We start from the raw sequence: 25,969 nt of genomic DNA, 5'->3' as shown, positions 1-25,969 counted from the left end.
AAACAACTTTTCATGCTAGACAAATGATTTACCCCTTCACGACATCTGCCATAAAGATTACAAATTAAAAAATAAAGATCATATGCACTGCAACATCCCAAAATACCTGAAGAATTAAAATATAAGCGTATGCATCTTGTACCATAATTCATGACTCACTATTGGCTGGAGTAGATTAGAATTTTGCAGCATGGAGCGCCAGCACCTGCCTCTTAATAAATTAGGCTCATCTTTCTCCAGCACACAGGAGATAGAGAGAAAACAGAGATGGGACCCGCACCTATCAGACATTGTGGGCATAACCTAGCGATATGCCCCCAATGTCCAAGATGGAACAACCCTTTTAAGAGTGAATCTGATTATAGCAATTTTTTCAGGAATACATTTTGTACACTATTTAGTTAGCAGGTTGGTAATGATGGTCTGAAGTAGAAGAGTTATGAGACAGCCAGTTGGGGCCTTTATAAAGATAAATCTTAAATCTTGTTCACTCTTCATAAAATGACTTTTTTTTATTATGTATTTCAGTGCTTTGCTTTCTAACCCCTGTACAATTTTATGACTGAATTGGAAGAGTTGACAGCAAATGCAGAACTTCTCACCTGCTTCCTGCTGTCATGCTCAAGCACTCTCAGCCATTAGCGCTTCTTCGGGCATTTAATTGACCAATCCTACTTAAAGAAGTTTGTTCTGAGGGAAAATTGGAAAACCTGCCGTTATATTAGCAGGGACACTGTTGAAAACCATTCAATCAAGCTGTATCGGTAGAGAGGCTTCCTAGGTGTGATAAGAAACATCCTTACTCACTTTGATGAAAATATCTGGCTTTAATCCATTTTATTGTGTGTGAAGAAATGCCGACCTTTAAACTTTGCTCTTTCACTTGCTCAATATGTTTGGAAAATATTGAATATCATAATGTAACTATAAACTTTATATTCATTTTGTTGCATTCTTGTCTTAATTTCTTTTATAGTGTTTTTGTCTTCTCAAACTGTGATGCCATTGAGATCAAAGGTGTATGTGGGCATTTCTACCTCAATATAGGAGTGATCTCCTCTTGTATACTCATCTAAACAGGCATAATTGTTAACATATACAATGCACCTGTTTTGAGGCAGTTCGGTGAATGAAGGGGCACATCACATGTTGTATAGTCTCTGACCAGCCCTGAAGGAACATGTGATATATTTGTTACCCATTCTAAAGCCTGCCTTATGTGTTTATGTGCATCATTTCAAGCAATTTAGGATTTTGGATGGGTTTTTCTCTAGTTAATTCCGACCCCCTGAGGAACACAACAGGGGGAAATCCTACCATCTGGGTTTGTCCATGGGCTGAGGTCTAAGTAGGGCTTCGCTAGGGTGTTCCCCACACTCCACATCAGCCATTCAAGCCCTGACTTTCTGTTAATTTCCCATTTATTGTGATTATCTGTGTGCATATGGGATACTACATGATTATGCTAGTTGGGCAATTTTTTTGCCCATGTACATTGTTTACCCTTTGTTGTGATTACAGGGCGATTTTATTGCAGCTTTAGTAAAAGTTATGTTTTAAAGGGTCCATTTTTTTCCAATTTATTTCATACTTTATAGTTCACCTCACCTACTCTTTCAATAATTTTAAACAGACCTTGCCATTTAGCCAAGAATTTACTCTTCACTGTAGGGACGAGAACTAGTACTTGATACCCTGGCACAAATGTTCGGATCTTGGCCCCCCTATCATAAATAATTTTCTGTACTCCTTGAGCCCATTCCATATGTTCCTTAACAATTGGCATGACTGCTGAAATCCTGTCCTGCATTTGTGACACATGCTCTATTTCACTTTTGTATGGTATGACCTGTCCTTCACACGTTTCTTTACCCACATCTAATAAAACCACGTGGATGTCTACCGTATACAAGCTCAAAAGGTGAAAACTCTGTGGATGACTGTGCTACCTACCTTATGGCAAACAGCAGATATGGGAGCAAAAAGTCCCAATTTTTGCCATCTTTATCTACCACCTTTTTCAGCATTTGTTTCAGGGTCTTATCAAACCTTTCCATCAGTTTGGTTGTAATAGACTGATGTACATAGTTGGGTAACTTTAAAAAGTCCTGCAAAGTTCCTTCATGACATTAGACATAAAGGGCGTCCCTTGGTCTGTGATTATTTCTTTTGGAATACCAACTCGACTAAACACATAGACAAGTTATTTTGCAATGGTCTTTGATGAGGTATTGCGCAAAGGTATGGCCTCGGGGTAATAGGTAGCATAATCCATAATGATTCAAATATGCTGGTGACCATGAGCTGACTTTATCAGGGGAGCAACCAAATCCATTCCAATGCGCTCAAAGGGTATTTCAATAATTGACAAGGGCACCAAAGGGCTGTGGAAATGGGGCATAGGGGTTCTAATCTGACACTGAGTGCAGGTTTCACAATATGCTTTAATGTTTCCATGCATTCCAGACCAGAAAAATCTTTCTAAAATTCTTTCAGTAGTTTTCTGGATCCCTAAATGGCCACCCATAATGTGTCCATGAGCCAGATCCATAACGGTTCTCCTATCGGGCTTTGGAACCACAAAATACTGTACCACCTCCTCTCCCTTCTTGTCTATCTGATACAACAATTCATTCTCTAGAGCCATGTAGGAAAAAGCAAGCTTAGTATCAGACTCCACAGGATTCCCATTTACCATGTTTGTATTCTCTCTGGCTTACGTAAGGGTAATGTCATTAATTTGCTCACTTTGAAAAGTTGTCTTTCCTAACGACTAGGTCAGGCATACCCTGAATACCTCATGCAGTAGTGCTGGGACTAATCCAGCTTTATGAAGCACTGACCCATAAGGAGTTGCAATATAAACAAGGGTTGCCTGGTATTCATATGTATCTCCATGCACACAAGTCACAGTGAACATTTCTGATTGACTGTCAGGGGGACCCATAAGGACTGCTTTCACCAGAGTTACTACACTCCCCGAGTCTAGCAGCGCAGTCACACTTTGATCATTCACTTTCAATTCACAAAAATGTTTTTTTTTCTGCTTTGTCTGAACATGCAGCAGTATTCACCATTTTCTTAAACATAGACATGCATTTTTTCATAAAGGCAACATCACATTACATAGGTTCAGTAGTAATAGGACAGTTCACTGCAATGTGTCCCAACTCATTACACCGAAAACATCTTATGGGCCCTTTGTTTAGTCCAGAATTTTACACGTTGGGCTTTCCTGAGCCCACAGTCTCTTTATCTTTTTCACCTAAAGTCTTCACATTTCTCCCCGCTCCATTAAACACCAGAACAGTCTTACCAGGAACTCTTGGAATCGGAGCCCTAAGGAAGTGGGTACCCTAAGGAAGTGGGTGAGCCATGGTGACCCCAAGACAGCAGACCAGCTTGTTGACCTGGTGGAACGATGCTCTGTGGCTGAGGATCTTCTATATAACGATACTCTGCAGCTGAAGATACTCTGCGGCTGAGGATCTTCTAAATAACTCTCAGTCGAGTTATTTAGAAGATCCTCAGCCGCAGAGTATCGTTCCACCAGGTCAACAAGCTGGTCTGCTGTCTTAGGGTCACCATGGCTCACCCACTTCCTTAGGGCTTGGGGTAGCAACTCAGGAACTTGTCAAGGACCATCCACTGCAATACATCAGGTGCTGATAACTTCCCTGGTTGTAGCCATTTCCTGGTCAGATGAGCTCGAACATCTGCAAACGTGGTGGTTTATCAATTTTATATGTCCACTGATGTACTCTCAGGATCTCTGACTTAAGTGTATCAAAGTCCCGGGCAGCCTCAGGTTCCAGGTCAAAATAAGCCTTTTGTGCAAGCAGGACCGTCTTTAACAAGGGGCAAAAGGGGCAGCTGCCCCGGGCCCAGTTGCTTCTGGGGGGCCCAAGGCAGCTGCCTCTTGAGCCCTGCTAGCCACTGCCCCGGGTGTCACTCTGTCAGCTACACAGGGGGTGCTGCTATGCCATGCCTTCCGGCACTCCAGGCACTGTACTGTGAGAGCTGTGATTCTCTAGGACCTTAGATGACATCATCACCATGTGACCAGTAACCTAGCAATATTACTGGTCACATGGCTATGAGGTCATCAAGGTCCTTTCTACCAGGAGTGTTGCTGTAGGAGAAGTTTGCCTTAACTGTGGAGCTTTTTTTGTGAAGATTACATCAGAAAAAGATGACAGGGGCTGTTTTGCTAATATACTGTAAACTACTGTAGAGCGGGGTGCTGTATACTGTGGGGCCTGTATACTGTGGGGGGCTGTATACTGTGAGGGGCTGTATACTGTGGGGTCTGTATACTGTGGGTGCTGTATACAGGGAGTGCAGAATTATTAGGCAAATGAGTATTTTGACCACATCAACCTCTTTATGCATGTTGTCTTACTCCAAGCTGCATAGGCTCGAAAGCCTACTACCAATTAAGCATATTAGGTGATGTGCATCTCTGTAATGAGAAGGGGTGTGGTCTAATGACATCAACATCCTATATCAGGTGTGCATAATTATTAGGCAACTTCCTTTCCTTTGGCAAAATGGGTCAAAAGAAGGACTTGACAGGCTCAGAAAAGTCAAAAATAGTGAGATATCTTGCAGAGGGATGCAGCACTCTTAAAATTGCAAAGCTTCTGAAGCGTGATCATCGAACAATCAAGCGTTTTATTCAAAATAGTCAACAGGGTCGCAAGAAGCGTGTGAAAAAACCAAGGCGCAAAATAACTGCCCATGAACTGAGAAAAGTCAAGCGTGCAGCTGCCAAGATGCCACTTGCCACCAGTTTGGCCATATTTCAGAGCTGCAACATCACTGGAGTGCCCAAAAGCACAAGGTGTGCAATACTCAGAGACATGGCCAAGGTAAGAAAGGCTGAAAGATGACCACCACTGAATAAGACACATAAGCTGAAACGTCAAGACTGGGCCAAGAAATATCTCAAGACTGATTTTTCTAAGGTTTTATGGACTGATGAAATGAGAGTGAGTCTTGATGGGCCAGATGGATGGGCCAGTGGCTGGATTGGTAAAGGGCAGAGAGCTCCAGTCCGACTCAGACGCCAGCAAGGTGGAGGTGGAGTACTGGTTTGGGCTGGTATCATCAAAGATGAGCTTGTGGGGCCTTTTTGGGTTGAGGATGGAGTCAAGCTCAACTCCCAGTCATACTGCCAGTTTCTGGAAGACACCTTCTTCAAGCAGTGGTACAGGAAGAAGTCTGCATCCTTCAAGAAAAACATGATTTTCATGCAGGACAATGCTCCATCACATGCGTCCAAGTACTCCACAGCGTGGATGGCAAGAAAGGGTATAAAAGAAGAAAATCTAATGACATGGCCTCCTTGTTCACCTGATTTGAACCCCATTGAGAACCTGTGGTCCATCATCAAATGTGAGATTTACAAGGAGGGAAAACAGTACACCTCTCTGAACAGTGTCTGGGAGGCTGTGGTTGCTGCTGCACGCAATGTTGATGGTGAACAGATCAAAACACTGACAGAATCCATGGATGGCAGGCTTTTGAGTGTCCTTGCAAAGAAAGGTGGCTAAATTGGTCACTGATTTGTTTTTGTTTTGTTTTTGAATGTCAGAAATGTATATTTGTGAATGTTGAGATGTTATATTGGTTTCACTGGTAAAAATAAATAATAGAAATGGGTATATATTTGTTTTTTGTTAAGTTGCCTAATAATTATGCACAGTAATAGTCACCTGCACACACAGATATCCCCCTAAAATAGCTAAAACTAAAAACAAACTAAAAACTACTTCCAAAAATATTCAGCTTTGATATTAATGAGTTTTTTTTTTATTTTTATATATTTTATTAATTTATAATGCAAAAATTCATATCCATATTACAATTATAATATTATAAAATCCTTCAGTCCGTAAATTTGTGATTTGCAACATAATTAAGAATAATTTCATACAAGTATCCCTGCTTATGGAGACAAGAATACAAATGGAGATCTCACTTGCTGGGGGAAAAGCGGGATACGTCCGTCATCCACAGCCTAATGAGGCAAAACAAACACACAGAACATCCCACTTGACATATTGTTGTCTATACAGGGGAAAAAGGTCAGGGGCCCGCAGCCCGGGCGGCCACCAGGGAACGAGCGCGCGCCCCGCGCTCTCTCCCCCGATCATGGGTAAGAAATTGACAGGATTGACAACCATGTAACCATTCATCCGATACTCACATTAACCGTACGTAGCGGGCCTACTGCAATCTTTGATCGCAAGCATTTCATAAAACAAGTTTGGGGGTCCAGCAGTCTTCTATCGCAGTGGAAAAGGAACCTCTTACATATTTTGCTGCCTCATCCCCATGTAGTTAAATTAAGAATTTAATGCCCGACTTAACCGTACCTCACGTATGTCCACATTAGTGTCTCACATATAAAGGGACTCAACTCGAGTATCACTCGGTGATCACCGGCATTTAGGGAAAATGTAAACATGAGCACTACCTAAAACCGGCTCTGTCCCGCTGAGAGAACACCTCTTGGTACCCATACAACATGTGTCATATCACTGCCTGCAGTCGAGCCACATGTCTGACAGAGAGAGCCGCATCCTAGGGCACACCCAGTCACCGGGCTGCCCAATATCCCGGGCCCCGGGTCCCCGCCCATAGCCGGCACGGTACTATGGTTCAGTTAAAAATTTTAGCCATTGTTTAATGCCGGAAGGTCCCGCCATCCCCCAGCATTCCTAGAGATACTCCAGTACCCAATTGCAGCTTCACCTCCTTTACTATTTATGATTCATATAGAAAAGGCCGGACTAATAGGATCATCCCCAGCCCACCCCGCCAAGCCCCCCCCCCCCCCACCTTGCAGGGAAAAAAATAAAAATAAAAAAAAAATTAAATGTATATATAACCCAGATTAATTATTTAGGCTTGTCCCAATCTGCCCACAATTTGCCCCACTTTAGATAGGATCCTCTTTGTTTATACAAAATCCTCTCATAACTTTTCACTTTCTCAACCAGGCTTAACCAGTGGTTGCAATCTGGAGCAGAAGAACAAAACCATAATCTAGAGATGAGAAGCCTGGCCAAAAACATTACCTTGATCAATAGTTGGCATTTTATAGGCTGGTAATTAACCTCTGATAAATCTCCCAGGACCCATATCCTGGGGGACAGAGGGACAACAATATTAAGTTTACGAGCCAAGTTAATTTGGACCGATCTCCAATAGCTGCTCACCATTGGGCAGTCCCAAAACAAATGTAAATGATCTGCCTCGGAATCGCCGCAGCGTGGGCAGTCAGAGGAGGCTCTAAGTCCTCTCCTATATAACCACATAGGTGTCACATATATTTTGTGCAAAATATTGAATTGTACAACAGTGTGATTAAAGTTGTGTGAAACGAATCTTAAACTTTCCCCTATATTCTCCCAATCTGGGGGACCCATCTCTAAAAGTACAGAAGACCAGGATCTTTTTCCTGGAGAAAGAACACACAAAAAAAATTCTTTCATTAAGTGTCTATAACAATGTGATATTTTAATTCTCGTGACAGCTTTTTTACAGAGTAAGTCATGTAAAAATTGAGGAGTATCTATAGAAAAAAGGTGACTATTCAAAGTACTAGAAAGTGCTGACCTCAATTGAAAGTATGCATACCAAGCCACCTCACCCAAGTTTATTCTTTGCCTTAGCTCCGTCAGGGACAGGATTTGTCCGCCACTGACCACCTGATATAAGTACTGAACATTCTTAGTCCTCCAATACTGGCAACAACCCAAATCCCCTAACTCCAAGAGCTTTGAGTTATGCCATAGTGGAGTACAAATAAGTGATGCCTTGACTCCACACCAGCTCCTTATAACCAGCCACGTCTTTATAGCCATTCTGCAAAAAAGTGTATACCCAGTCTGTGGATTTGATAAGTAATCGGACTCCAGTACGGTAAAAAAGTCCGAAAAACCTGAGTCTTTCACCACTCTGTTGCAGAAATGGCTACTTTCCCAATCATTAAAAAAACAAAGTTGAGAGGCCACAAAATAGCCCTTAAAATGAGAGAGGTTAAGACCTCCCTGATTATAGGGCATGGAAAAATAGAGTGCCTTCAGTCTCACGCGCTTCCTCCCCCATAGTAGATCATTAAGCATCCGCTCTATCAATCTAAAATACTTGTCCGTGATCCATACAGGCGAGTTGCGCAGGACATAAAGAACCTGGGGCAGCACTACCATTTTTATTAGAGAGATTCTATCCGCTCTTGCGGGCAGGACTTTTTGCCATATCTTAATCTTGGCCCTCAGCTTTTTCAGCAGGGGAATCAAGTTGAGTTGTAAGTATTCCTGAGGTTTGGCAGAGACTGAAATCCCCAGGTATTTTATTGAATCGAAGATTGTTAGCTGGTTGTCCCAGTCGCCTCGCAACTCATCTATAGGGAGAAGTACAGTCTTCTCCCAATTAATCTGCAAACCAGACGGAGCAGAAAAAGAACCCACCAAATCCATTATTCGAGGAAGAGTGGTTTCTGTTTGATGGACAAAAACCAAGATGTCGTCTGCATAGAGGGATACGCGATCATGCTTCCCCATTACACCGAAGCCGGACACCTGCAAGTCTTGCCTAATAGTAACTGCTAAGGGTTCAATATAAATGTTAAACAAGAGGGGGGAAAGAGGACATCCTTGACGGGTGCCTCTTTTTAGGGAAAAACTCTCAGTGATCGTATCATTAATCCTAATCCTGGCAACTGGAGAGCCATATAATAACTGCACCATCGACATAAATCTCGGACCAAATCCGAATTTTTTCATCACCTCCCAGAGAAAAATCCACTCCACCCTGTCGAAGGCTTTAGTAGCATCCAACGACAGGATGGAGCGGGAGCCGCACCCCGGAGACTGAATATTCATAAATAACCTATGCAAATTATGATGGGTGCCTCTCTTTGGCATAAAGCCATTTTGATCTGGGTGGATAATGGTGGATATGACCCGCGAAAGCCTCCTAGCCAAAACTTTTGATAGTAGCTTAGCGTCAGTATTTAGTAAAGAAATTGGTCTATAGGAACTCATTTCTAGCGGGTCTTTATCCTTTTTGGGAATTAAAACAATAAGAGCTTCCATCATAGAGCAAGGTAGACCCCCTCCCTGTATTGCTTGGGAAAAAACCTCTAGTAGCTGGGGAAGAATCACATCGCTGTATTTACGGTAAACCTCGTATGGAAGGCCATCCATCCCTGGCGACGAGCTCCCCGAGATAGACCCCAAGGCCTCCTGGAGCTCCGAAAGAGACAACTCCTCTTCCAGATACTCTATTTGGGCTTCACTTAAAGTAGAAAGTGGAATCCTCTCCAAGAACTGCGTCGCCAGATCGGATGACAAACCAAGAGAGGAGCTATATATATGAGAGAAATATTTTAAAAAAGCATCCCTAATTCCTTCTGGGTCTGTTATAATTTCCCCCTCTGTGTTACGAATCGAGACAATAGATTGATTTTTCTTATCTTGTTGTGTAATTATCCTGGCTAAAAGCTTACCAGGGCGTCCGGACTCCGAAAAATATTTTAAGCCCTTAAAGAATACTCTATGGTTTGCTTTCTCTATTATATATTTCTCCAAAGAACAACTGGCCTTCTGCATCTCTTCCTTGTTATGCTCGGAAGGTTGGCTGGTAAATCGTTCAGTTGTGTCTGCAGCAGCCTTGACCAGTTCCTCCTCTTTTTTCTTAAATGTTCTCTTTGCTGCAGCAATCTCGCTTATAAACACCCCCCTCAGATATGCTTTCAGGGCGTCCCATACTATATTGATGTCAGCAGAGGGGAAGTTCACCTCCCAAAAGGAGGATATCAATAGTTTAATATACTGAGGGTTATCCATAATAGTAAGCCAGTATGGATTCAGCTTAAATCCTAGCCCCCTGTTATCATTGTTCTCCCCAGTGCAAACCTCAGCCAGTACGGGCGAGTGGTCCGAGACTGTTCTTACCCCATATCGTATCTTCCGGATATTACGCAAGTTGCTCTCATTAGTAAATGCTAAATCGATCCTAGACATTGCTCTACCACCCCGGCTAACACAAGAGTATACTCTCTTTCCTCCACTAAGATGTTCCCATATATCCACCACTCCAACCTCCAAGCAAAACTGTGGCAGCGGTGAATTACATAAATTCCTCCCTCGATCTACATCTAATGTGAATCTATCTCTGTTGGGGTCCATGACCGCATTGAAGTCCCCCATCAGGACTAACCGGCATTCTGGCCTCCTTTCAGAGAAAAGCATCAACTGAGTCAGTGGGTGCATTGAAAAAGGCGGAGGTATATAGAAAAAGGCAAGAATATAACTATGCCCATGCAGCTTACCATGCAGAAAGATGAATCTGCCCTGATCATCTATGTAAGATTCTATAAGGATAAAATCCACAGAATTATGAATCAGAACTGAAACGCCCCTAGAGGAGCTGCTAAAGGTGGAATGGTAAGATTGAGAATACCATCCCGTTGTCAAGCGGGACACAGTTTCTTTAGTAAGATGAGTTTCTACTATGCAAATAATTGCTGGAAGGTATCTTTTTAATGCATCCATAATAGCTTGCCTTTTGACCCTTTCCCCGAGCCCTCTAACATTCCAAGTTACAATTCTAGTGGCCATCCTTCACTGCTACGGAAACAGACACAGGACAAACAAAGGGGAAAAAAAAAAAAACACCCCTACCTGCAAGGTGGGTTCCCTTTCCCCCCCATCCCCCCTCTCTATTGATCCGCCCAATCAGCGAACCTCTAACCTCAAGCCAATCTCCCCCTCCCCCGCTCCATCCCCCCTCCAACATTTCAATCATAATAGTGCACGATTTCAAATATCCCTTTGCTCCATCCAATCCAGCGCTTGCTGTGGTGTTTCAAAAAAAAGAGAAGTCCCATTATGGATCACTCTTAGTTTCGCTGGATACTGTAGGGAATATTTAATCCCCTTTGATGCCAGGCATTTCTTTATCTCTATGAAATTTCTTCTTTTTTCCTGAGTCTGCCGAGCATAGTCAGGAAAAAAGAGCAACCTAGTGCCCTGATGCTCAACAGGAGTGCATTCTCTTGCTCTTTTCAGTATCATATCTCTATCCACGGATGATAATAATTTCATTAAGATTGCTCGCGGCGGCCTCCCTGGAATAGGTTTTTCTCCTGGGATGCGATGGGCTCTTTCTATCTGAAACATGGAAGAAAAATAGTCACTGCCTAGGTTATGCAAGACCACATCTTTAAGTTGTTCCTCTAAGTGTCGGCCTTCCACTCCCTCTGGGAAACCAATTATGCAGACATTGTTTCGCCTTGACCTATTTTCAAAGTCCTCTAGCTTATTATGTAGTGCTTGATTTTCTGAAGCAAGAGACAAAGTTTTAGATTTTAACATGTTAATATCGGTTTGCAAAGAGTCCACTATTTTTTCCACATTAAGGACTCGCTCGCGGATCTTTACCAGGTTCTCTCTTATTACAGAAATATCGCTCTGTACAGACCCTAATTGGATGGACATCTCTTGCACTAAGGTGCCATTGTGCTCCACGGCCGAGAGAATTTTATCCAGAACGAAAGGGTCATGTTCGGTTCACATCTGAGCAGATAGATCCTCCCCCCCTGCTTCCTGATCTACCTCCACTAAACCGTCCTCAGAAAATTCGTCAGTTTGGGGAGTCTTAGCAGATTTTTTCAGATTAGCAGAGGATTTTGTTTTGGCTAAGTTCTTTTCATTTAGGAAGGGTGACTTCAAGAACTTATCAATTTTATTCTCTGAGTTTTTTGGGTTCATTGAGAACATGGTTGTTGTTCAATAATAAAATTAATCCTCAAAAATACAACTTGCCTAATAATTCTGCACTCCCTGTATTGTGCAATGCTATACTGCTGTACTGTACTGTATAGTGTGGGGTGTTGTATTGTGCATAGTTTGGGGTGCTGTATACGGTGAGGTGCTATACTGCTCTACTGTATACTGTGAGGTGTATACTGTGGGGTGCTGTATACTGTATAGTGTGGGATGCTATACTGCATACTGTGTGGTGCTGTATACGGGAGAGAGAGAGAAAGTGTGAGGGTCAGACCGATCTGTTGGAAAGGGGTTCCACTAGATCTGAAAGACTTGAGGCGCCTCGGGTTTATAGGAGCGGAAATGGAGAGAAGGTTGGGTGTTGGATACTAGAGGCTGCTCCGGGTATAGTCAGGTCGACAAGATGTCTGCCTGTAGAGAATACAGTAGTGAGCCAAGTAAGGGGACTGGTGGGTAGAGATACCCTTCAGATCTCGCCTATTTGGAATATACCCTTTTGAGCGCCAATAGTGGTTGATTGTTACTGATTAGTATTTGGGTTTTGTGTTGGTATGAGGAGCAAGTTTTTTTGGATGTGGGGGTGTGTATATATGTCTCGAGCTGTGAGATAAAAGCACATATATGTTTATGTATATATAAATGCGTATAAAAATCTGCAAAAAAGGTCAAAAGATTGTATCTACATAAAAAGTCTAAAACATTTTCACATGGGTAGGATTACTGCAAACTGTCTCAGGTGCCTAAAAGACTGTGCTCTGCAGCATCGTGCGCTGTATAGTATGGTACAGTACGTAAATCACTGGGTTAAAAATTTGGGTCCAAGGGTACCATTATACATATATTTAAAATAACATATATATAATAAAAAATAAAATTAAAAATAATATTTTTCAAAATATTTTTTAAAAAATAATAATGTAGTAACGTGGGTTCAGTTACTCACTTCACGAGGGGGGCGGTTTACCAGGATAAGCATAAAACACCTGTAAACCAAGTACCCCCCCAGCCTGGATCGCTTCTAGAGTATTAACGGATGAAGGCAGCAAATCACACGGGTGCTTCTCTTCAAAGGTCTTTATTTGCATAAGTAAGTAAATCCGGCTCAACGCGTTTCGGGACAGCCACGTCCCTTCATCAGGAGCAATATTGTTCATATCTATATTCCTGGGTATATATACCCTCAATGTCTTGTTTAATTGTTTGTTAAAATGGCCCCTAATTGGCAAAAGGGCGCCAAAAGACGAAAAATGGCGCCAAAATATCTTTGGGGGACCGCCCATGTGTGGGAGAAGGCATTTTTTAGCCTATCCGTGCGATCAGCCGCAAGTAGGGGTAACCGGCTGCACTTTTGCGCATGACCGGAAGTAGGTGCGTTCCACGCTGGAGCGCATCGTAACGTCCGGTCTAGTCAGTGGTTTTCTTTTTCCTCTATTTCGTGCGCTGCGCATGTCCGGAAGTTCGGCCTTGCGTTCCAAGCTGGAACGCATGTTCTGCTTCCGGTATTTGCGATTCTTCTGTTCTCAAGTCTTTTGCTGTTGAGGCTACATGGGAGCGTTAGTTTTTTAGAGGATACCTGTGATGATTTAGTGTATTTGGTGGGGTGGGCTTATATCTGGGGTGAATCGGTTGGGCTTTTGGGTTAGAATTCGTGTGGGGGTAGAATTAAAAAAGGAGAAGAGGTCTTTTCTAATGGCAAAGAGTGGTGTGCCCAGTGTAAAAGTCCTATAGAATCTTATAAAATCTATCTTCCTTGGTTCTGGCTCTTTTTATGGGGTTTAGGGTGGAAGCAGTGTATGGTTAGTGTCAGTGGTAATGAAGAGGGGAAGGAGGAGGGGTTGATATTTATTAGGGTGTATAATAATTTATAGATATGTAAGGCAGGTTCTATTCAGATGGGGGTAAGTGGGATTAGATGTTATTGTCTCAAATAAATAGTAAAAAATATATGTAAATTACATAACACATGTTATATGAAAGTAATAATGCATAATAGATAATAAACCATTAAAAATATGTAAGATAAGGAAAAAATATATATATAGGATGAGGAAAGGGTGTTGTATCACTTGAAGATGGTACTGATGGTGGGATTATATCTCTTGGGGCAAAGTGGCGGGGGGATGGGTTCGGGTTAGGCGGTCAAAGACATATGTATTAAAATGTGGTAATACAATAAATAATACAATAAATACGATAAATAAATGTGGAATTGGTATGTTCTGTTTGTGTCGTTGTTTCCTTGATTCTTGTATGTGCATATACATATACACACGTGCACATATATACACATACACATATATATACAAACACACGCGCATGGACACGCATGCATCCTCTCCATGTATGGTTTGCTTTCATCGTTCTTGGTTAAAACCGTTTTTTTGAAAAACTTCTTATGTGTTTTTTGTTTATATATTCTTTTTCAGGTTTTTTCTTTTTTTATTAGGCAAAGTGCTTGGATGTTTTTGTTTTTGGTCTTTCTAGTGGTTTAAAAAGTTGAATGTGCGTGTTAATTGGGTAGTGACGTGTGGTTGTGTTGGGTGCGGTAGTTAGTTACCACTAACCATCAACTACCGCACCCAACACAACCACACGTCACTACCCAATTAACACGCACATTCAACTTTTTAAACCACTAGAAAGACCAAAAACAAAAACATCCAAGCACTTTGCCTAATAAAAAAAGAAAAAACCTGAAAAAGAATATATAAACAAAAAACACATAAGAAGTTTTTCAAAAAAACGGTTTTAACCAAGAACGATGAAAGCAAACCATACATGGAGAGGATGCATGCGTGTCCATGCGCGTGTGTTTGTATATATATGTGTATGTGTATATATGTGCACGTGTGTATATGTATATGCACATACAAGAATCAAGGAAACAACGACACAAACAGAACATACCAATTCCACATTTATTTATCGTATTTATTGTATTATTTATTGTATTACCACATTTTAATACATATGTCTTTGACCGCCTAACCCGAACCCATCCCCCCGCCACTTTGCCCCAAGAGATATAATCCCACCATCAGTACCATCTTCAAGTGATACAACACCCTTTCCTCATCCTATATATATATTTTTTCCTTATCTTACATATTTTTAATGGTTTATTATCTATTATGCATTATTACTTTCATATAACATGTGTTATGTAATTTACATATTTTTTACTATTTATTTGAGACAATAACATCTAATCCCACTTACCCCCATCTGAATAGAACCTGCCTTACATATCTATAAATTATTATACACCCTAATAAATATCAACCCCTCCTCCTTCCCCTCTTCATTACCACTGACACTAACCATACACTGCTTCCACCCTAAACCCCATAAAAAGAGCCAGAACCAAGGAAGATAGATTTTATAAGATTCTATAGGACTTTTACACTGGGCACACCACTCTTTGCCATTAGAAAAGACCTCTTCTCCTTTTTTAATTCTACCCCCACACGAATTCTAACCCAAAAGCCCAACCGATTCACCCCAGATATAAGCCCACCCCACCAAATACACTAAATCATCACAGGTATCCTCTAAAAAACTAACGCTCCCATGTAGCCTCAACAGCAAAAGACTTGAGAACAGAAGAATCGCAAATACCGGAAGCAGAACATGCGTTCCAGCTTGGAACGCAAGGCCGAACTTCCGGACATGCGCAGCGCACGAAATAGAGGAAAAAGAAAACCACTGACTAGACCGGACGTTACGATGCGCTCCAGCGTGGAACGCACCTACTTCCGGTCATGCGCAAAAGTGCAGCCGGTTACCCCTACTTGCGGCTGATCGCACGGATAGGCTAAAAAATGCCTTCTCCCACACATGGGCGGTCCCCCAAAGATATTTTGGCGCCATTTTTCGTCTTTTGGCGCCCTTTTGCCAATTAGGGGCCATTTTAACAAACAATTAAACAAGACATTGAGGGTATATATACCCAGGAATATAGATATGAACAATATTGCTCCTGATGAAGGGACGTGGCTGTCCCGAAACGCGTTGAGCCGGATTTACTTACTTATGCAAATAAAGACCTTTGAAGAGAAGCACCCGTGTGATTTGCTGCCTTCATCCGTTAATACTCTAGAAGCGATCCAGGCTGGGGGGGTACTTGGTTTACAGGTGTTTTATGCTTATCCTGGTAAACCGCCCCCCTCGTGAAGTGAGTAACTGAACCCACGTTACTACATTATTATTTTTTAAAAAATATTTTGAAAAATATTATTTTTAATTTTATTTTTTATTATATATATGTTATTTTAAATATATGTATAATGGTACCCTTGGACCCAAATTTTTAACCCAGTGATTTACGTACTGTACCATACTATACAGCGCACGATGCTGCAGAGCACAGTCTTTTAGGCACCTGAGACAGTTTGCAGTAATCCTACCCATGTGAAAATGTTTTAGACTTTTTATGTAGATACAATCTTTTGACCTTTTTTGCAGATTTTTATACGCATTTATATATACATAAACATATATGTGCTTTTATCTCACAGCTCGAGACATATATACACACCCCCACATCCAAAAAAACTTGCTCCTCATACCAACACAAAACCCAAATACTAATCAGTAACAATCAACCACTATTGGCGCTCAAAAGGGTATATTCCAAATAGGCGAGATCTGAAGGGTATCTCTACCCACCAGTCCCCTTACTTGGCTCACTACTGGTGCTGTATACTACAGGGTGCTATACTGCATACTGTGGGTTGCTGTATACTATAGGGTGTGCCGAGCCCTGGTCTCCTTCTTGCAGAGTGGTGCCCACTTCCAGCCTGAGCCCAGCTGCCCAGAGCACTGATCCTGAGCCACTGGAGTCTTCAGAACTGGTAGTATTTACAGTCATTCACTGTACTCTACCAGATGTGTAGATTTTTTGTGTGTGGGTGTTGTGGTGGAGGGCATGATTGCCTGCTAAGGTGTGGGAAGGCGGGATCCAGGGGACCCAAGTAAATTTTTGCCCAGGGTCCAATCAATATTAAAGACAGCCCTGCCTGCAAGAAACGTGGAAAGCAGTCCATGCTTCGCACACTGCTGTCCTCTCAAATGCATCCAGGTAAGCTCCCACGTCGTCCTCTGCTGTCATCTTTTGCAAAAAAATGACCTGGATAGTTGTCTGCTCTTTTCCTGGCTGTATCACTGGAAGACTTGCCACACGCTGCACCACTTCCTGCAAGATTTGGCGGTCTTTATTTGTGGCCTCTATCAGGGTGGTTAGCTGTGCAGACAGTAAGTGGTTTACTTCTTGCTGGGTTGCATTTGAGCGCTGTTGTTGTAACATGCTGCCCACATCCTCCACCACTTGTGAGGGGCTATGCTCAGGATTGCCTTTGCTGGGGTCAAAGAACACTTGTCTGTTCCATCCAACTCAGAGCAGACACCGAGGTATAAGTTTTAAGCTGACTTATAGCCAGGTTTATTGATAGGTTGTAGATAAAGTAACAAAACAGCAAAATGAAACCATGCCTGTCCGGCACTTACTATACATAAAACGTCCCTATCTATCTGCTGGAGGGCTTCTCCCAGTCAGCTCACAAAACAAAGCTTTCAGCAACTTTTTACTTACGTTTTGGCTCACTCACACAGACAGACTTTCTGTGTTCCCAGGCAGAGAGAGACTGACTGACCTCCTGGCTCTGTTATATCCCCACCCTCAGTGCTGCTTCATTAATTATCTCACTGGTGAGAGTCTTCCACCTGCTACTTCACATCGGAGAGGAATCTTGGGGAAATATACCTCCCTTCTACCACCAATCCTCCTGCATTGGTGTCACTATATATATATATATATATATATATACACACAGTATATATAGATAGATATACACATATGTATAGATATGTACTGCAGTGTATCTATCTGGGTAGTCCTGCAGTGTGTGTGTGTGGGTGTATTGACATATACATGTACCATACCGTATGTTTGTTCTGCTAAAGAAAAAAATGCAGTTTTCAAAAGGGCAGTATCTGGATCCATAAACATAAAAAAATAAGTTAAAAATACAAAAACAAAATATGTTAAATATAAAAATACAAGATCAAGTAACAACAAGGTCAATGTATTTTAGTTTTGTGTCCCGTTTTTTTTTCTTTTGCACCCTATATCTGGAACCATTCACTTCAATTGGGCCGCAAAAAAATGGAAATTACTTCATGCGCATTTCATGTCCTTATGTCTACATGGCCATTCCGCAAAATAATTTAACATGTCCTATCTTTGTCTGCACTATGGACAAGGATCGTACTGTTCAATTAGGGGCTGGATGATCTTTTCTGCAAAATGAGCCCCGTCTGTGAGCCCTAAGGTTGAGTTGACATCACAGTTTTTTTCCATTCTTCTGATGCAGTACTTTTTTTCTAAAAATAATGGATCTCAGGCAGAAATGGCTCAAATGGATACTACATTTTGATACCTGATGTTCAGGATCTGTTTTATTTTTATAGGATCCATTTATTTATATTTTTTTCCTATTTGTTTAATGGATCAAAAGATTGGAAAAATAAATCGTGATCTCATCTCCAAGAATTTAGCATGAAAGTCTGCTATTCAATAATATACAAGGCTGTATTTGTAGCTGGACTAAAAGTTTGCTGACCTCGCCTACTTGACTTGGCCACGCCTTCTGCCAGTTTGGCTCCACCTACAACATGGGGCCATTTTTACCATTTTTTCCAAGGCGACTTTGAGTTCCCAATCTGCCCCTGGTACATGGATTGATAAATATGTAAATATAAATATAATCAGTCATTTATATTAACCCCTATGTGCATTGTCATGTACATGTACATAGGGAAATACCATCTCTTCCAACATCCCCATGTGATGTGATCGGGTGGGTGCAGGAGCTGTTCCCGCCCGATCAGCAGCATGGGCCCGGCTGTTAAAGACAGTCATGTCCCTGATGTATCCTGCGGCATAGCTGAAAATGCTGATGCTGGCTGATTAACCACTGACTGAGTCACATGCAGGGTTAACTGAAGAAGGGGGCTCCCTCTGACTCCATCAGCAGTCCACGCTGCCATGATAGGGGGCCGATGGTTGCTATGGCATATATGGAAGTCTAGAAGATCCAGTCCCCAGGCTGGGTCTCCTAGGCAACTGTCAGTGTAAAATGTTACATGAATCTGAAGTGAATGCCGTTAAAAAAAAATATATATACAAACTGTGGCAAAATAGCAATTTTTTGTCATCTTGCCTGATGAAAAGCATAATAGCGAGGAATCAAAACGTAGTATGCACCCAAAAATTATACCAATGAGTCCTTTACCACTTCCTGCAAAAAAAGAGCCCCCACATAAGACAATTGCCATAAAAGAAAAAAATGGCTTCAGAGGCATTCCGTTATTCATTCCGTCATAATAGAGGTTTATGGTCTGTATAACAGATCCGTCCCGTTTCCATTATGCAGAGAAGACTCCCCTGCATAACAGAAACGGGACAAATCCATTTTGCAGCCCATTGCAGCCTATTATGATGGCTGGAAATGGGACGGATATTTTTTGCAGCCCATTGCAGCCTATTATGACGGAATGAACGTCTCTAAAGGCATTCCGTTATGCATTTCATCATAGAATTGCATGAACAAATTTCAACGAAGTGTGAAAGAATTTCAACATATGAAATTCGCTCATCTCTAGTAATAACCTCCCTTCTGGTCCTAAGTTTTATCAAGTGACTAACTCTCTGATCTCCAACTGACACAGGACTAGAAGTCAGTTACTTTTCTATTCATTCCTATGAGACTGACACTGTGGCTCCAATAGGCATAAATGGAGAAACTGACTTCCTGTCCACACATAAAATGCTGTGTTATTTGAAAAATCTGATTGCCGGTCACACAGCCGAGAAGCAGAAGGAAGGGGTTAGCTCACAAATACAGACACTGGTAAGAAAATTACATTCACTACAGATTATATCATGTACCTCTCTAACAGGACAGAGGATAACTCTTTTGTGGGAGTTCTTCTTTAAGTGAAAACTATTTTATAAGGTATCACTATCCATCTTAAAAGCAGAGAAATTCTAATTTATAAAATAGTGAATCTTTCTAAATTATCCGTAAATTTCACACTCACCGCAGATCTTTCTTCAATCAAGAAGGGAGAGGACGGACAGTCTGCGATCAAGTGAGTATATATTTTTTTATTTTCAGCCAATGCTTTAGGAAAAATTGACTCGTTACCACAAAGTGCGAGAAAATTCAGATTTGCAATGACTCAAGTTTTTCCTAAACTTTTGAATGAATTCCACTTTGGATGCTTTGATTAGCTCAAACCTAGACCTATCCTGAGGATAGGTCATCAGTATTAAAAACTCCGAAAACCCCTTTAACTTTTTAAGGTGTTGGTTAAAGCCATTAATAATTTCAACTTTTCTTTTGTCACATAAATGGCCTGTTTCTTTCCTGCCCACAGAATTGTAGTCGGAATTCTGAAGTTGTGGTATAATATATGCAATTATGAAGTGTTGCTGTGATATATGCAGATCTAAACCATTTGAAGCTAACTAAGGAATTAAAGAAAATGTGTCAATTTAATTCTTTGGGAACAAGCACACATATAGCCATCCAACAATATATCACATGAGGAGCTGCAAATGGCATGTTGAAAATGTAAGGCTTCTTTCACATCACCGTTTCTCTTTTCCGTTCTCCTGCTCCGTTGAGGAGCAGGAGAACGGAAAGGACGGATTCTGCAGAGACCCAATTGAGCGTAACGGAGCCTAAAGACTCCATAGACTATAATGGGGTCCGTTCAGTGTCCGCTCAGAACATGATTTTTGAGCGGAGACGAAAGTCCTGCATGCAGGAGCCTAACATTGTTTTTAACAGTCCAGAGCCAAGATATGACAACAGTATGACAGTATGTAACAATTACAGGTATTATGTAACAGGATAACAAGTACAGTACATTAACTGCAAAGATTTATTTGCAATAAAAAGATAATAGTTCCATTGCAGATTCATTATGTCAGATTGACAGTCTAAAGGGTTTTTGTAAATCCGCTATTATTATGAAGAGTTTATAATGTTTAGACTGTACATTGCAAGATGTGTAGAATGCCATGTATTAAAATATGTCAACCAGAATATGATTTTCCTGGTGACTTTAACATCTCTGAGTCATACCTTCACATATGATTATGATATTTCTATATAATATTGAAATCACATAAAGCAGTATTCAAGCTTTTTGAGATTTACGACTTATCCTCTGAATAAGTCATCAACATCAGATTGGTAGGGGTCTGACACCAGGCGCCCCCACCAATCAACCTAATGGGAACTGAGTGCAGTGTGCCAACACAGCCATTACACAGTGAACAGCGCCTTGTGGTTTCCAGACTTTTTCAATGTTTAGTTTCTGACAGCTGCCGAAAACAGCTGATATGTGGGGTAGTTAGGTGTAAGACCGCTACTGAACTAATATTGATGATGATTGATTTAAAAAAGATAGAATACTCCTTTAGCCTAGAATCTGACGAAATGTAAGTTGCATCAGAATGATGTGATTCACTGCAGATGTCATTCATACTTCATATTTCTCTTTATCCTTATATTTTGCCTTCAGGAATATGAAATGCACACTGATAAGAGACAATAAAAAACCAAAAGGTCTGCTCCAATGTGCTAATATTCTGCATACTAGTGATGTGTAGTTACAAGTAATGGCACACAGCTTGTCAGTTACAGTCTCTCATGGGCACCTAGTTTGGTAGTTATAGTCTTTTTGGCATACAGCTTAATGCTTAGAGTCTCTGTTGAGCTCACAGCAAAACTTATGGTATTTAGGAGTGATGAGTGGCAGGGGCAATATTCGAATTCGCAATATTTTGTAGAATATTCATCATATATTCTCAAATTCGAGAATTTGAGATTATATTCTTGATTGTGAAAATCGGCAATGTATGTGATGCGTGCAAAATACTGGCGTGGATCACTTATGCTGCATTTTTCAAACTGCTAGAAGTCTCCTGAGAGTGGAGAAAATGGTTGACACGGCAGAACGTTAAAATAGCTTTATATGCAGATAGAGTGCTCCAATATATTTGCGCTTGCAAATTTTCAGCAATTAATGATGCACATATTTTTTCGCAATATGTGCAACTTGTATAGTAAGGGGCAGGCAACTTTTCTACTGGTTACTAGGGATGTTGCTAAGCTGTGACAAAGCCTTCTCATTGGCCCACAAGCTAGAAGGAGGGAGGGAGGGATGATCACCTGATGTGTACTGCGTTAAAAAACAAAAACACAAATATTCTTAATTACAAATATATAGCACTATATTCTAAATATTCGCGAATTCTCGAAGTGCCGATATTCGCAATAAAAATTTGCTTTTCGAATATTCGCTCTCAACACTACTTTTAAGCATAGAAATCCATCTGCTCTAGTTGTAAGTGCTATAGCTCTGTAATAAGTGCTTGGTTTTGCATGTTGAGATCCCCGGTTTGAATCTTGTGAGAGATTTCAAGGTTTTTTCATTAGATGTTTTTTTTTTCTTCCACATTTAACCCATAATAGAAGTTTATATCCTTATCGCATTCAGAATAATGTTTTTAGGCTTAAAAAGCTAATAAATATTGCTAGTTTCTTTATAATCATATATTGTGCCTGTGAATAAACCAGTAATAGGTTTTGGGTTTCTAAGTACTAAAAAAGACACTATTCTCAATATAGTAAGCCCTTTTATTGTTATATAATTACATATCATTTATCATAGTATAGCCTCTTATTACAGGCTAAATGAAAGAGAGAAAAAATAACAGAAAAATAAGTTTGTCAGTTTCTCCTGGGACTTGAACTTAGGATTTATATGTACAAAACTAAGCACTTACCACAAAGCTATAACATCAGCACATGAATATGCATGTTTTTTACTTATAAGCTAACACACAGTACTGGTGTCTTTATAATCATATATTGTGCTTGTGAATAAAGCAGTAATATGTATATTAACTTTCTGAGCATATCTCAGTGTGGTAAATCTATAGTACATAGATTATATGATATGTACATGCTAGGAAACAGCTCTGCCCTCAACATGCTGGTGTATAGTCCTGTCAATCAAGGGGAGGGGAAAGTGTGCAGAGCACAGAGGGTGTTACAAAGCAGTGCTCCATGGATTCAGCCTCACATCCTGGTGCTTGAACCTCTCATTTACATATGACTAAAAACACATATCTTTGCAGCAATTTAGGATAGAGACACAGAAAAGGTATTGTTTTTATCATGTGAGCCTTACCAGCCAGTATGTTTGGTGCAATAGGGTTGTTCTTGGTGACAGAGCCTATTTAAGTGTAAACTTTCTTAGTGTTCCAGGCTCAATTTTTTAGATGTAATGTTAGGCTGCTGTAACAACAGGCATTCCACTCTTACATATACCTAGGCTGCATGAGATTCTACTGAGGAAGGTATATAAGTACCAAAACATCCAGGATTAACCCTAAAGTCTGACTAGCAGTATGTCTTTGTACTGTGAAAATCTTTAGGGGCTAATATGGTCTTGGCTCTGCCTCAGTCTGGTGAAAATGTCAGGTAGAGGTGTCATCTCTTCCTCCTGCCCTTAGTTCAGGAAAATGCTAGAATTGTTCTGAAACCACTTGCAGAAAACACAGGACCTTTTCTGGTAACAGAGCTCTGTCCCCAGCAGAACCATTTAATGCATCCATTCTGTTCAGGATTAAGGCACTGGAAATGGTTCACAACAGCTCTTAGAGTTACTGCCTTTTCAGCAATGAACACTGGCAGGGCCCAACTCCTCTGGATCTCAGCTGAAACATCCTCTGCTCTACTTGTCTCATATCTGACAGATTCTCTGTACTCTTCAGTTACACACACTCTACTCTCAAGGCGTGCCAAAACACCTTGTTTTGCCCCACTTCATGCCTTATTCACACAGTCAGAGTTCGGTCAGTGATTTCCATCAGTGATTTTGAGCCAAAAAACAGTTATAGCTCTAAACACAGAACTGGTGCAGACCTTTCCCTTTTTGTCTATGTAGGCTCAAATCCTGGTTTTGGCTCAAAATCACTGTTGGAAATTAGAGATAAGCGAATTGACTTTGGATGAATCATCCGAAGTTGATTTGCATAAAACTTTGTTCTAATAATGTAATTAGCAGGAGCTCGGTACAGTATTAGAATGTATTGGTTCCGATGAGCCAAAGTTATTGCTTTGCAAAGTCTCGCGAGACTTTGCACAATAACTTCATAAATTAATTTGTACAGTAAAAAAATAAAAAATCCCAAACTCTGGTTCGGTTCCAGTCTTGCGAGACTTTGCAAAGCAATAACTTTGGCTCATTGCAGCCAATACATTCAGCTCCTGATCCTTACATTATTAGAACAAAGTTTTATGTGAATCGACTTCGGATGTTTCATCTGTGTGAATGAGGCATTAATATCCCACCATGTATGTAAGTATACAATGCAAACAGCACAGCATTTGGAGCACCAGCAAAGTACAGAGTATGTTACGAATACATTGGCATAAAATGTAAGAACAACATGTATGTGCAAGAAGGGTCAGTTTGAGTGCATAGTTTTTGTTGTATAGGATGCTGGTCAATGTTCTAGCCAGCTTACATGTGAACATCCCCTGGCCCTTACATAGTACATACAGCTGTCAGACCAAACACTTGGATGGGCATACATTTACTGCTTTTTTTTTCAATATGTTTGGTTTATTCATATTATTATTTTTGGTGTTGAAATTTGACAGTCATATTGATATATCTTTTAGATTCTCAAAAGTGGTCTGATTACATTTTTTCTTTTTATTACACAGGGTATCAACAGTGCCTTTGAAGTTTACCTTGTGGGAAACAACTCCAACCACTTTATCATTTCTCCAACCTCCATCCAAGGAAAGGCTGACATCCGCATGAGAGTTGCAGTGCTCCTGGACTATGAGACAATACCCCGCTATGAATTTTCAGTAAGATTCACCCTTTAATAAATAAACTAATATTGACTTTCATATAAATTAACATACAGGACCTAGGAAGTAGTGTTGAGAACACCTCGCTATGCTCGGCACATCACAGAGTTCGTCCGAACACCACATGTGCTCGATTCAGTGTATTTAAATCTAATTTAGCCTCTATATCTATGCAGAAGATCACTGTACAGTGAGGGAATCCCTCAGTGCGAGTCCACGGCTTAGGAGTCCCTGCTCTGACTCCATATATAGCTATGCCCATATATGGAGTCAGTGCTTGGGGACACCCCAGTGTATTTAAATCTAATTTAGCCTGTATTTCAGAAAAGCTTCTGCCAGGATTCAAACTCACAACCTTTTGCATTAGAGACAAAGCACTTAACCAGTCAGCTATAATAGCTGCATAACCAGTTACTTTAAAAAAAATATATATATATGAGACTTCTACTGTACTGTACTTCTACTGAGACCTAAACAGTAGAAGTCTAATTTATTTATATATTTTTTTTTTATGACTATCACTGCAGCTATATAGTATAGTGGTTTAAAGTTCTGGGTTATGATGCAGAAGCTGTGAGTTCAAATCCCATCACAAACTTTTTCAGAAACAGAGGTTAAAGGGACACTGACAGGCCTTCTGAGCATAATTAGCTCTTTATATGCCCCCCTAGGTCTTATAATAAGTTCCCAATTCATATAAGTATTATCCCTGTGTGCATTATAAAATGTTAAAAATAATCTTTATAATCACCTGTCCTTTCTGCCCAAGGGGCGTTCTTTGTGCCACATTTGTGCCCAGCCGCGTCCCAACTGCCGGATCCTTAGACACGCCCATCTCATTAGTATTCACTTGGCGCAATGTGATCCCGGCGAGCGAGGGTGCCGGGTGCATGCGCAGGATCTCCGAATGTCGGGGACTGGAAAATACCACCCAGCGAAGTGAATACTAATGAGATGGGCGTGTCTAAGGATCCGGCAGTTGGGACGCGGCTGGGCACAAATGCGGCACAAAGAACGCCCCTTGGGCAGAAAGGACAGGTGATTATAAAGATTATTTTTAACGTTTTATAATGCGCAAAGGGATAATACTTATATGAATTGGGAACTTATTATAAGACCTAGGAGGGCATATAAAGAGCTAATTATGCTCAGAAGGCCTGTCAGTGTCCCTTTAAAGTAGAATTATATATTTTATATTTT

At 40.9% G+C, this 25,969-nt stretch overlaps 1 protein-coding gene across 1 annotated transcript in view; it reads left to right on the top strand.

Annotated features, from left to right (window-relative positions):
- The window catches only part of CDH23 (cadherin related 23), a 1,302,172-nt gene that overhangs the window by 660,555 nt on the left and 615,648 nt on the right, over positions 1-25,969 (top strand). Inside the window, 1 exon segment of the mRNA XM_044299558.1 lies at positions 24,617-24,766. Coding sequence (XP_044155493.1) covers positions 24,617-24,766 — 150 coding nt within the window.

This window comes from Bufo gargarizans, chromosome 6 (assembly GCF_014858855.1).
Source record: "Bufo gargarizans isolate SCDJY-AF-19 chromosome 6, ASM1485885v1, whole genome shotgun sequence".
Taxonomy (NCBI): domain Eukaryota; kingdom Metazoa; phylum Chordata; class Amphibia; order Anura; family Bufonidae; genus Bufo; species Bufo gargarizans.
Note: the sequence above shows the minus strand (reverse complement) of the source record. Positions and strands in the feature narration are given on the sequence as shown.